General features: G+C 37.5%; 2 protein-coding genes across 3 annotated transcripts in view; one reads left to right on the top strand and one right to left on the bottom strand.

Moving 5' to 3' along the window:
* Window positions 1–9,306, top strand: part of LOC126195433 (protein Rae1) — a 39,795-nt gene extending 30,489 nt beyond the window's left edge. The window contains exons 7-8 of the mRNA XM_049934051.1: window positions 7,365–7,559; window positions 9,053–9,306. Of these exons, the coding sequence (XP_049790008.1) occupies window positions 7,365–7,559; window positions 9,053–9,139 (282 nt within the window). The 3' untranslated portion in view covers window positions 9,140–9,306. The remainder of the gene's footprint in view (window positions 1–7,364; window positions 7,560–9,052) is intronic.
* LOC126195432 (uncharacterized) overlaps window positions 1–14,175 on the bottom strand; it is a 455,740-nt gene that overhangs the window by 17,691 nt on the left and 423,874 nt on the right. The gene's annotated exons all lie outside the window — the stretch shown is intronic.

Genomic DNA, 14,175 nt, shown 5'->3' with positions numbered 1-14,175 from the left:
GTTCCTAAACAACAATGGAATTTTTGGTTGACAATGCGCCATGTCACCGGGCTCCTGTCATTCGCAATTGGTTTGAAGAACTTTATCGATAATTTTAGCAAATGTCCTGACCAGCCAGATTACCCAATGTGAATCCTATTAAATATTTACGGGATGTATTTGAGAGGTCATTTCGTGCGCAAAATCCTGCACTGGCAGCACTTTAGCTATTATGGATGGCTATAGAGGCAGCATGGCTTGGTACTTCAGCAGGGGACTTGCTTGCTGCAATGAATTGTTGAGTACATCTCATGTCTAGTTGCTGCATGGTGCCAGGAAAAAGGAGGTCCAACACGATATTGGGAGGTATCCAATGGCTTTTGTCATCTCTGTGCACTGTACGTGAATTGACAGCACTAATGTCCAGAATCTGGTAAAATACCCTTGGTTACGTTATAAAATTCTGTATCTACAATTTCTGAGTGGTTGTTGTTGTTTTTGTTGTTGTTGTTGTTGTCTTCAGTCCTGAGACTGGTTTGATGCAGCTCTCCATGCTACCCTATCCTGTGCAAGTTTCTTCATCTCCCAGTACTTACTGCAACCTACATCCTTCTGAATCTGCTTAATGTATTCATTTCTTGGTCTCCCTCTACAATTTTTACCCTCCACGCTGCCCTCCAACGCTAAATTTGTGATCCCTTGATGCCTCAGAACATGTCCTACCAACCAGTCCCTTCTTCTTGTCAAGTTGTGCCACAAACTCCTCTTCTCCCCAGTCCTATACAATACCTCCTCATTAGTTATGTCATCTACCTATCTAATCTTCAGCATTCTTCTGTAGCACCACATTTCGAAAGCTTCTATTCTCTTCTTGTCCAAACTAGTTATCGTCCATGTTTCACTTCCATATATGGCTACACTCCATACAAATACTTTCAGAAATGACTTCCTGACACTTAAATCTACACTCGATGTTAACAAATTTCTCTTCTTGAGAAATGCTTTCCTTGCCATTGCCAGTCTACATTTGATATCCTCTCTACTTCGACCATCATCAGTTATTTTGCTCCCCAAATAGCAAAACTCCTTTACTACTTTAAGTGTCTCATTTCCTAATCTAATTCCCTCAGCATCACCCGACTTAATTTGACTACATTCCATTGTCCTCGTTTTGCTTTTGTTGATGTTTATCTTATATCCTCCTTTCAAGACACTGTCCATTCCGTTCAACTGCTCTTCCAAGTCCTTTGCTGTCTCTGACAGAATTACAATGTCATCGGCGAATCTCAAAGTTTTTACTTCTTCTCCATGGATTTTAATTCCTACTCTGAATTTTTCTTTTGTTTCCTTTACTGCTTGCTCAATATACAAATTGAATAACATCGAGGAGAGGCTACAACCCTGTCTCGCTCCCTTCCCAACCACTGCTTCCCTTTTATGTCCCTTGACTCTTATAACTGCCATCTGGTTTCTGTACAAATTGTAAATAGCCTTTCGCTCCCTGTATTTTACCCCTGCCACCTTCAGAATTTGAAAGAGTGTATTCCAGTCAACATTGTCAAAAGCTTTCTCTAAGTCTACAAATGCTAGAAACGTAGGTTTGCCTTTCCTTAATCTTTCTTCTAAGATAAGTCATAATGTCAGTATTGCTTCACGTGTTCCAATATTTCTACGGAATCCAAACTGATCTTCCCCAAGGTCGGCTTCTACTTGTTTTTCCATTCGTCTGTAAAGAATTTGCATTAGTATTTTGCAGCTGTGGCTTATTAAACCGATAGTTCGGTAATTTTCACATCTGTCAACACCTGCTTTCTTTGGGATTGGAGTTATTATATTCTTCTTGGAGTCTGAGGGTATTTCGCCTGTCTCATACATCTTGCTCACCAGATGGTAGAGTTTTGTCAGGACTGGTTCTCCCAAGGCCGTCAGTAGTTCTAAAGGTAAGTTGTCTACTCCCGGGGCCTTGTTTCGACTCAGATCTTTCAGTGCTCTGTCAAACTCTTCACGCAGTATTTTATCTCCCATTTCGTCTTCATCTACATTCTCTTCCATTTGCAGAATATTGTCCTCAAGTATGTTGCCCTTGTATAGACCCTCTATATACTCCTTCCACCTATCTGCCTTCCCTTCTTTGCTTAGAACTGGGTTTCCATCTGAGCTCTTGATATTCATACAAGTGGTTCTCTTTTCTCCAAAGGTCTCTTTAATTTTCCTGTAGACAGTATGTATCTTACCCCAAGTGAGATAAACCTCTAAATCCTTACATTTGTCCTCTAGCCATCTGAGTGGTGGTGTCAATAAATACCACATGATGGATGTATGTTACATAATTACTGCCTTGTTCTTTTATGCCACGTACAAGGCTACAGTCTTGTCTTTTGTAAATCCAAATGGACAGGAATCTATTTCTTTGGATTTGCTGGGAAGGAATTCACTTATACTCTCTCTCTCGTTTTGCCTCACAGTTCCAATGTAAGCCAGTCCATTGGTCTTCATGATATCCACAAGCTCTACAGAGGAAAACCAATTGTCCCATGTGATATTGCTGTTTGTAACTTGTATAAGCTTCGACAGGCATGTTAAAGATTGTTTGTTTTGAGAGCTTTCATTCTTCTTCTGTAAGCCTATCTCCATCTGAATCTTTGCCAGCATATAAATGTCAATTCAGGAAATATTCATTTCTAGCATCTGAAAGACACATCACTTTTATGCCATATTGCATCAATGCATTATGAAGTGCCAATGGTATACACAGCTTGGCAATATTATGCATGAATTTCAAAAATAATTCTGAAATTGCAGCTGTCTTCTCTTGTAGCAGTATTGTTAGAATGTAGCATTGAAAGACGTATATTGAATCGACGTTCCCTCATGACACACTGAAAAATGTCACTGTCAGAACCATCTGTTGCAAACATTGCGCTATTAGTCGTGTGAGTTGAATAAATGTTGCAGAATACAGTAAAAGTCCTAACAAAGCGTGGAGCTCTGTAATGTCTGTCACGCGTATCAGTGCAGTGTGGAACTTTATATTTTTGCCATTCAGTTGCGATTTTCGCATTGGTCCGAGCTACTATTTCTTTAGCTTTTCTTGTGAGGGTATTCAGATTCCAAACCACCTCAGGTTCGGCTGAATTTCCTAGTGTACACATTTGACCCTTTATACATGGCAATTGAAGAACAATATTGTATTTTTACATCATTCTCCTTGTGATAAAAGGTCAACAAGACCACTTCAACCCAGTTTTTTCCATAATAAACCTTATTATGAACATAACTTACTGCAATATCTTACCTTTCATTGCCAGAAATTTCAGAATCTGAATTATCATCACATACCCCTATGCAGAAGTCTACCTCACACTCATCAACATCACTTGCATCATCTAACCATGATTGTATTACAGAATTGAAGTCTGGATCACATGAGTGAACACTACTACACATGGGTTTACCTCCACTCAACATAATGTAGCTTTTGAGGTGTGTCACACAGACCGCACATTTTAATAATAACACTACAGTTTTCATGCAATTAACAATTGGAGGTAAACTGTAACCACAGAATTGATCAAGGACATAGTGCATAAGGTAGATAGAAGTGGGGCGAGCAGACGCAAAATAAGGTGCCAGCAGGAAACTTCAGAATTATCGATTGGTATGGAAAAATGCACATCACAAATTAAGAGTAAATTAAATTATCCATCTACCATTCAGACTCTTGGACACATGTAATAGCTGTATTCGAGTAATGAATACTGTAGAAGAATAATAGGTTTTTATTTACTGTAGGGGTAGATACTTGTTAAAATGAATCAGAATTTTACAGTGTCGAAGAATTTTGCAAACACAGAATCAAAATATTCAGTTAACTAGCAGAAAAGTGGCACGTAATAATGAATTTTAAATTAGTTTTGATTCTGTATATTATTTCCGATGTTCTTATTTTTGTAGAAAGAGAAGAAAATTCTCAGACAATCAAGAATTATGCTTGCTACCATAGACATGGACGCAGAATCCATAAAATTTACTCATATTTCTCATGTTCGTGCAAGAACTGTAAGGGCTTTGAAGAGACTTCTGCAAGAGGCTTAGTTACAAATTCTATACAGTATTCTTATTTCTTGTATCTGCTAAATAAATTTTTATTACATTTTTCTGAGTTCAAAATTGTCTTGCAAAATGTATCAGAATATTGTCCAGGCAAGAAGGTGGGTTGCTCAGTGCATTCAGTGTGCCGTGTGCCTGCCCCCCCCTCCTCCCCCCTACACACACACACACACACGCGCACACACACACACACACACACACACACACACACACACACAGAGAGAGAGAGAGAGAGAGAGAGAGAGAGAGAGAGAGAGAGCACTGCTCTTTCTATAATTGTAGTATGTATCATTCTACAAATGCAGATTCATAAAGTGAATGAACAACCATATCTATCTGTTTGGTAAATAATCATTAATAGTTTGAAATTGTGTAATTTAGCTTTTGTAAGATTTAAAATGTACTATTTTCCTGTAAAATTATTATTATTATTATTATTATTTCGGAAGATTATTGTAACATTGCCACATGGAAAATGACTCTAAATTAAATGTGTGAGTCATTCACTATATTCAATTATTAATCAGTAATAATAGATATTCTCATTCTTGAGTGACTAATGATAGGCTGGGAATGGGAAGATAATGGCCATGGCCTGTTTTTAGGAACTATCTTGGCATTTATCTGGAATGATTTGGGAAAACCACTTAAACACTAATCAGGATTGTGGGCTGGCTTAGGTAACAGTCCTGAGCCTGCTCAGACATTGACTTGACTGTGTCTTTATTATGGAAGCCAAACTGAAAGATCACCAACAGAATTTCCAGAAAAGTGAGTATGTATTCTGGCATAGGCTGTTTTGTAAAAATTATGTAGAAACGGAATGAGGAGTGAGATAGAATGAGAAGTTAATCACTTATTTGCACTTCTTTAAATAGTTATACTGTATGTTTCAATCACTTAGAAACTAACCCCTGCTCCATTGACAGTTTGATGAAATAGCTTCTAGCCAGATAAAACTGAGTCATCACAGAGTGTATGTAATTTGCTGGAAATACCTGGTAACCAAGGGAAGACTTTTATTGTCAGCAGTTGAATTACTATTATAATCATTATCCTGTTTGAGTCTAAACTGTTGCCTGCAATGTCTGCCTCAGCAAAACCATTGCATTTGTATGTGATTGTTTATTTCCAGTCTCTATGTTTTTACCAGTTTTAAGAAAAATTCATTGAATTCAGTGGCTGCAGATTTAATTTTTTAATATCTATGTCATTCCAAAGGAAATGAATATAGTTTATGTGACAGTTTTTGTTTTCTCTTTAATAACAATCCATAGAGATTTTGCTTTATTCTTTATTTTTTTCTTCATGTATATACTGTTTGCTTTTGTGACAACACAATGAACAGCTTTTAAGTAGTTGGTAATGCAGTTTCAGTTCTCATATTAAATAATATTCTCTTTTCTGTTTAAAGAATACAGAGATATTCATAAGACCTATGGGGTTTCATAAGAGGACTGTGTGAAAATTACAAGGCATACAGAAAAGTAACACATATCAGTGAATAGAGAATCTCTCAAAGTTTAGATTTGCATTGCATTGTGACGTAGTTGCAGAGCACACCACTAGTGGGCCAGTGTTCAGGACATCAAGACAAATCATTTTTGCATTGTATTCGTTCATGTCTGCAGATAGGCAATACAGTTAACAGATTTACAAAGCTGACTCCATTGTGCCTTCCCACACCAGCATCTTCATTGAACTGCATGCAATTAATGATATTTGCTATGTCACAAACGGTGCCCATTTTAATCAGCTGTGTTCAGCATAATGTAGGAAAACTTTGAGAATAAATTATGTTTTTCATGTATAATGCTTAGCCAGTAGATCTTTTGCACTGTCCTTCCTGCAAACTTTCTGTGAATAATCAGACTGGACCACAATTTATAGCTCTTTTGAACAGTACCATTCCTTTGTTGGTTTAACATAAATGAATAAGATGTTTCACAGTTAGTATTTACTTGTTGTGACCAATTCATTGCCCACAGAGGTAACATTCTTTTCATTTTTTAGACTTGATAATGGAGACAAGTCATGATACTTCAATTCAGTGATCATCAGCAAAGTTCTTGCACTCTACAGAATGGCTCCCTATAAACCTAGCTATCACAATTTTGTTCTTCAGATGTTTTAGTGGCTTCTAAAAGTGCTAGTTTACTTATTTCTAATTTTTGAAATATGAAACATATTGTTGTTAACCCTGCTCATTCAGAAAATAATGTTTTTATGAATTTTACAGAACATGTACTCCACTGGCATCAATTTATTTCTCCTACAAAGTACTTGCTTATATTACATACTGTCCACTTAGTTGACAGAGAAGAAACCTACTTTTAAAGATATAAGATTGGACTCCCAGTCTTGTCAAACTTGACATAGTTCACAATTGTCCTTGTATCCTGTCATCTGTGGTATAAGCCTTCCATCATTTGTGTGTCCTGGTGGACACCTTACCTCATACAGTGTTATGACGATGTCATTATCCATCAACTGCCATGTTTATCTTCTCTTCCATGTGGCACGTTTGTGGAAAATTTTGGGTTTAAACACAGCCATTTAAGGGAATATTGAGCAGTAACTCACATGACTAATAAGTCAAACATTGTAATTCACCTTCCAAACTTGAGATCTTCATGTTGCACATATTGTTACAGGGTTGAGAAAAAGGGGAAGTATAGAAGGAAGCCACTAAGAAAAGCGTGTTGCCACCTTGTGAATATCTCTCTCTCTCTCTCTCTCTCTCTCTCTCTCTCTCTCTCTCTCTCTCTCACACACACTCAACTTTATAGTAATGTGCCTCTGCATGGTGATTGATTATATGTCTTTACTCGGGCAACTGTATTCCTTCCATTTCACTCGACATAGCATTCAAATGTAATGTTCTTAAGAAGAGGGTTTTGGAATTTGAAGATCAATTCCATGTCAAATTGTTTCAAATTTTTTCACACTAAATGTTGAGGACATTCTTTATGTTCTTATGCTGCAAGGTGTAAGAGTGAATCCATCTACAGGAACAGTGCTCTATTTAATAGTTGTTACACCAAACATAGTTGTGAGCTTTTTCAGAGCTTACAGTGTTCAGAACTGTAATGCAGACTTATCTTGCAAAAGGATATGCATTTGTGTAGGTTAGAGAGAAAGAGTTGTGGTTTTCATGAGAGACTGCACTTATACTTAAAATCAAAATTTTCATTACCATTGGATGTATCAGTGGTATAATTTTAGTCACTGATAAACTGTGAGGAACAACTAAAACAATGTTCTTTTCTTTATAGGTGAATGATATTGCTTTCCACCCTGTGCATGGGACACTGGCAACTGTTGGTTCTGATGGTAGTTTCAGTTTCTGGGATAAGGATGCACGCACAAAACTGAAACCTTCAGAGACTATGGAACAATCAATTACACGCTGCTGCTTCAATAGCAGTGGCCATATATTTGCATACGCTGTCAGCTATGATTGGTCAAAGGTAATTTAGAAAGTAATATGTGTGAAATCAGATTTAGGTGACAGAATATAATGACAAGTTCTTATTTAAAGTGATAATGGAATAAGTAGTTAATATGAAATTCATTGTTCTGGGTAGTTAATTGAGAACTGAGAACTGACATACGTGTAATGTTGGTAAAGGTTTATAAGTAGCTTGAACCTTCACTTTGGATAATTAAGAAAAAGGTGGTAAAATTCAAGTGGGGCCTACATTTCTTGAAGATGATATGCCTCAAGGATGTCCCAAAACTTGAACTTCAGTTGAAAACTTGAAGAAAGAGCACAACATGATACTCAACAACCAACAGTTAATATGAAATAGCTGGTGCCACAGACAAATCAGTATAAAAAATTCTATTTTAAAAATCCAACTGACTTTGTGTAGCCTTCTGTTGCTATGGGTGAAGCACATTATAAATTAAACACAAATTTTATTAGTGAGTCGAAAAAAAAGCTGAAAACATTATAGCCAGTGTAATGCAGAACAATTAATACTTTTCAGTCAATAATAAAACCATGTGTGAATACTACACATCTTTAGGACCAACTAGATGGAAAAATTGTGAGAGACAACCTAAATTGTGAAAGGGACAGAACTATCATTCATCATGATAAAGCACCTGCCCACAAAAATGTGTTGGTAATGAAAAAATTGAGGGAGTTGAAGTGTGAATTGTTAGAATATCCACCCTATTCAGCTAATTTTTCACACCCCTCCCCCTCCCGACCACCACCAACAATAATTTTCACATTTTCCCATTCGTAAAGAATTTGCTGGAGGAAAATGTTTTAGTCAGATATGTATTTTGTCAACTCTCCAGAACTGCACTTCAGAGGATGTAATTCACAAATGGCAAAAATGTTTGACAAGTTGCTTAGGCATTAAAGAGGACTTGATTGACAAATAAATTCATTTTACACCTACAAGCCACTGTCTTTTATACCTGTCGGAGAAATTTTGTCCTTGCTGTTGTATACTGACGGTTCGAGGCATATTATTCTGTCCTCAATATATAACATTAATAGTAAATCATCATATTCCGCTTGCAGTTACATATTACGATAATTGCTGAAATTTCTTGCATTGTCATTGTGGCCAAGTTTAAAGAAACAATAATTCTAGTATATGCATACACGACAGTGGATATGATCATTTATATGAGCAAGCCTGTGCAAGCCAGACCATAGAGGGGAATTACAGGCAGTATTCTTTTGTAAGGAATGTGGATTGTGGATAAGTAGTGATAAATTCACTGAACAGTTGCTAGTGTTGTGTACTATATATTAAGTATAAGAAGTACTAATATACTGGCAGATGGTGGTGGCAGTTTCTTGTGAAGTATAAAATTTAATAAGACTTCAGCAAAATTGATTAAACATATCTGTATGTGGAACTAAATATTTTGTGATTTGTGAACACACAGTGCATCATAAACCCACTTAGTAAGTCATTGTTTCTGTATTGGTCCACAGGGCTACGAGTTCTACAACCCAATGAAAAAGAATTACATATTTCTCCGCTCGTGTTATGAGGAACTGAAACCTCGCAGTTCATCTTGAATATTTAAAACTGTTATGTACCTGGTGACTGTGTAAATATCAGATCGTTTGTAATAGCACAAATAGGTCTTTCCTACTATGAGTTACATATGTGTATTATTTTCAGCATTTATCATTTTCTAAAGACTGTACTCAGACTGTATTCAAATAAAATTAACATTTTTGTATGCTGTGAGTTTTCAATTTTTGTTGGTTGTCACTTTTGCAGTTGCTGGTGTAAACTGTTTGTTTCTAATATTTACTATTCTAGAGAACCAGTAACTGATTAGCACTCGGAGAGACAGAATGAATAATTATTTCTAATGTTTATGTAGTTTAATATATCAAGTGGTGAGAGGGAGTGAAAGTGAGAAAAAAAGGCAAAAAAAGTCCAAACACTAATTATTTTGTGTAGTTCACATTATTTAATGTTCTGTGTATCTGTGGTGGGAGGCAGCAAGTGCACTTTACATTCTCTCTCTCTCACTCTCTCTCTGCTTAGAAGATTAAAGATTAAAAATAGCATATCATGACTTCAGAGTCAATAGAAAGTCATTTTCTAATTGACTTAGTTATTACGTCCAGTTAAGTATGAAATTAGTCAAAAGTTTTCAACTGTTTTAACTGTACATTTTGTAGTTACCTTTTTCCCCAAATGTAAAGGAAAACATTTATAAGTGATGTACCCGCAGTTTGTAATATAGATACTAATTAAACTTTGGTATTCTCTTAGACTGTATTTATTATTTCTCTTTCAGTTTTGGCCACTGGGTTACAGGTTACAGTACCTGTGAAATCAATTTGTGTGGTGTGTGGTGTGTGTGTGTGTGAGAGAGAGAGAGAGAGAGAGAGAGAGAGAGAGAGAGAGAGGGTGGGGGGGTGGGGGTGGGGGGGAGGTGCAGTTGTGGTTTGCCTTTAATACAGTGTCGGTGAAGGGGGCACAGTGTTCAGTCACTGGACTTGTAGATGTTCAAGAACTCAGATACATGCTGCTAAGTCATTAACTAAAATATACTGCGAGACAGTTCTTCTTCTTCAGTGACATACTTTCCACAAGAAAAATGTAAGAGACATAAGGGTATACAAGCTACTTTTCATACCTACATCCATTTGAACTTGCTTATTGTATTCAAGCCTTGGTCTCCCTCTAAAAATTTTTATACCCGACACACACACACACACACACACACACACACACACACACACAGACGCTCACATGCTCTTCCTTCCATTATGAAACTGACAGTTCTTTGATACTTCAACATGTGTCCTATCAATTGCTGCCTTCCTTTAATCAAGTTATGCCACAAATTTCCGTTTTCCACTTATTTGGTTCAGTACCTCTTCACCTGTTATTTGATCTACCCGTCTAATCTTCAGTATTCTTCTGTAGCACCGTATGTCAAAAACTTCAATTCTCTTCTTGTCTGAACTGCGTAGCACTCACGTTTCACTTCCATACAAGGCTACACACTTCAGACAAATACCTGCAGAAAAGGCTTCTTAACAATCCAGTTGACATCAGATGTTAACATATTTCTCTTTCTGAAAAATGCTTTTCTTGAAATTGTCAGGCTGCTTTTCAATTCTCTTTACTTTAGTCCTCATCAATTATTTTGCTACCCATATAGCAAATTTCATCTACTACTTTTGATTTCTCATTTTTAATCTACTTCCCTCAGCGTCACCTGGTTTAATTCGATTGGACTCCAAAGCTCTTGTTTTACTTTTGTTGATGTTCATCTTATAATTTCTTTTCAAGACACTGTACATTCAATTCTCTTTCCACATTTCGGCTTTATTTCCTTTACTGCCTACCCAGTGCGCAGACTAAATAGTATTAGGGAGAGGCTACCATCCTGCTTCACTCCCTTCTCAACCACTGCTTCTCTTTTATGTCCTTTGACTCTTATAACTGCAGTCTGGTTTCTGTCCAAGTTGTAAATAACCTTTCACTTTCTGCATTTTATCCCTGCAGTTTTCTGAATTTCAAAGAGTGTAGTCCAGTTGACATTGTCAGAGGCTTTCTCTAAATCCACTTGTCTTTCTTCAACATATCTTCTAGCGTAATTCACGTGGTCGGTACTGCCTTGCATGTCCCTAAATTCATTTCTCTGGACCCAAAACTGATCTTCACTAAGGTTGTCCCAAAACTGATTTTCACCAAGGCTGGCTTCTACCAGTTTTTCCATGCTTCTTTTGTAAAGAATTTGTGTCAGTATTTTGCAACTGTGGCTTATTAATCTGATAGTTCAGTAGTAAATATTCAAACCTGTCAGCATCTGCCTTCTTTAGAACTGGAACTGTTACATTGTTTTTGATGTCTGAGGGTACTTTGCCTGTATTATAAACCTTGCACACCATGTGGAATAATTTTGTCACGGCTGGCTTTCCCAGCAATCTCAGAAATTCTGAGGGAATGTGTCTAGTCCAATTCTATAACATTGCCCTCAGTTTGATTCCCTAAATAGCCCTTCTATATATCCTTTCCACCTTTCAACTTTCTCTTCTCCTTCTGGATATTTATACTGCTGTTTCTTCCATATGTACCTGTGCATATTAGCCTCCTGTAGCTGCACCTCTGTCGAATCTGGCTGAAAAGTGGTCATCAAAAGTAGGCTATATCAAATGATATGGTCTACACGAGGTTTGCAGTTCAGAAATTTTTAATTGCAATTTGATGTTGTATAACTAATGGTTTATGGCCAGATTGAGTCTCATTCATTATAATTTATGTACAGATAAATGGTTAGCCAAATACTACACTCTGTTTAAATCCTGGAACGTGATTGTTCATGTGCAGTAACCTAACAACGAAGTGACACAAAAGTTGATATGTGGCAAGTGAAACATTAATACATTGCCAATTGCACTGTCCATGGAAGTATAACAATTATATCTATACAAAAATAATGTGCACAGTAAATATTATTTTCAGATAACAGCAAATCATAGTCCAATATGATTGTCGCAGTTTACAGAAACCAATGTTGAAGATACACACACATTTTTAAATTAATTACAAGTTCACAGTCAATAATTGAAGAAACAGTCACTGAATAAACTCTCAGACACAGTTTAGCTAAAAGGAGTTACGGTTCCTGACTTGTAACTTGTGCTAACTTGCCGATTTACATTGTCTAGTAATTTTGGGCACAGGTCTTTCTCATATCATAACCTTCTGCAGACTGACTAAAGATAAGATTACAATAATTTAAAAGATTACAATAATCAGAGCTCATTTATCTGTTTGTTTGCTGGAGTTTTACAAGTTACAATTAAAAATTTACATTTCCTCTTTCAGTAACAGAGTTTTAGTTAAGTATGCTAATTACTCTGAAATTAGACGAGTACAAATCTTCCTAACATACTTTCGTCATCAGCTGTATAGATACTTAACTTGTATATCTTTTTTATCATCTTTATCTGAAAGTTTGGTATATAAGATAATTTGGTATATGATTACATTTGAACAATGATAACAAAGTTCTAAAATTACTGGTGTTGGTAATTAGCACAGTTTTCAGGCAAACTTACTAACTCACCAACTCCTGATAGCCAAAGGAATGTAAAAAGTAGTGAAGTTAAGTTAGAAAAATCCTGTGTCAGTATTTGAGATTTTTAGATACTGTGCTCATGTCATGAAAATAACGCTGTTGAAGACATCTGAAAAAAGAAAGGTGGGCAGAAAACATAACAGCTGGATGGAATCCACCTGCTTTGTTACAGCCTCTTTAATTTTCCTGTAGTCACTGTCAGTCTTTCCCTTAATTACACATACTTCTACATCCTACCATCCATCCTCTAACCATTCCTGCTTAGCCATTTTGCACTTTCTAACAATTTCGTTTTTAGAAGTCTTCATTCCTTTTTGCCAGCTCCATTTGCTGCATTTTTATATTTTATTCTTTTTTTCAATTAAATTTGATGTCTCCTGTGTTATCCAGGAATTTCTAATAGGCCTTAACTTTTTTTTTGGGTCCTGTACTGCCTTCCTTAGTTCACCTCTCAAAGCCCCCCATTTATCTTCTATTGTATTCATTTCCCCTGTTTCAGTCCACCATTGCCTGTGCCCTCTCTGAAACACTCAGCAACCTCTAGTTCCTTCATTTTATCCAGGTCCCACCTTCATAATTTCCTTCTGCAATTTCTTCAGGTTAAACCTGAAATTCAGAACCAATAATTTATGTCAGAGTCCCTGGAAATGTCTTACAGTTTAAAATCCAGTTCCAAAATCTCTGAACCCCCTGCACGTCCGGGTGTTAGAATAGACCCGAGGTATTCCTGCCTGTCGTAAGAGGCAACTAAAAGGAATCTCTCAAGTTTCGGCCATTATGTGATGGTCCCCTGTAGGGTTTGACTTCCACTTTTCAAAGTTTTCCCGAAGAGCTAGCCAATTGGGGAAGGGCGCCTTACATGGTGCATCATGTCCATCATGCATTGAGATCTTTAGCCCACTTTCTCGTCGTTACATTGCAGTCCCGCACATTCTCCATCTCTTGGGCAAGGACACTTTCCTGGGTGCGTTTTCCACCGTGCACTATGCAGTGTCACTTCCTGTGCCGACGAATGACCATGGACTATTTTTCACCTCATATCCAGCACACTAGCCAGCCCGTTGTGCTGGGGCCGCCATGTACCCTGTTGGTTGTAGCCCCTGACAACACAGGTATCGTTCTGCTGATGCCTGTGCCGTTAACTCCCCATTTATGCCAAGGAGTAGATTCCCGTCACCCTGGGGCATCGGGACTCCCGGCAATGGCCATCCTGCCAGGTGGCCTTTGCTGCGGCTGGGTGGCGCCCATGGGGAGAGTCACTGGTCGGAGTGGGTGGCATCAGGGCGGATGACACGCCATGAAGCGTAGTACGTCATCTCTTGCTGGTGGTCTGCCACCAGCAGTCTCTAAGAAGGCAAAGTCTAACTTCAATGCTAAGAAATATGACCGCAAGTCATTCCCCTCCCTGGCCACTCCATGGGAGGAACACCAGGCTAAGGATGGCAGTGAAGCTTATTCACCCCACTACCTTGTATGTATGAGAGTTGATGGGGAATCTTT

This window comes from Schistocerca nitens, chromosome 7, assembly GCF_023898315.1.
Source record: "Schistocerca nitens isolate TAMUIC-IGC-003100 chromosome 7, iqSchNite1.1, whole genome shotgun sequence".
NCBI classification, from domain to species: Eukaryota; Metazoa; Arthropoda; class Insecta; order Orthoptera; family Acrididae; genus Schistocerca; species Schistocerca nitens.
The sequence above is the reverse complement of the archived record's forward strand: the minus strand, read 5'-3'. Positions and strand labels throughout refer to the sequence as shown.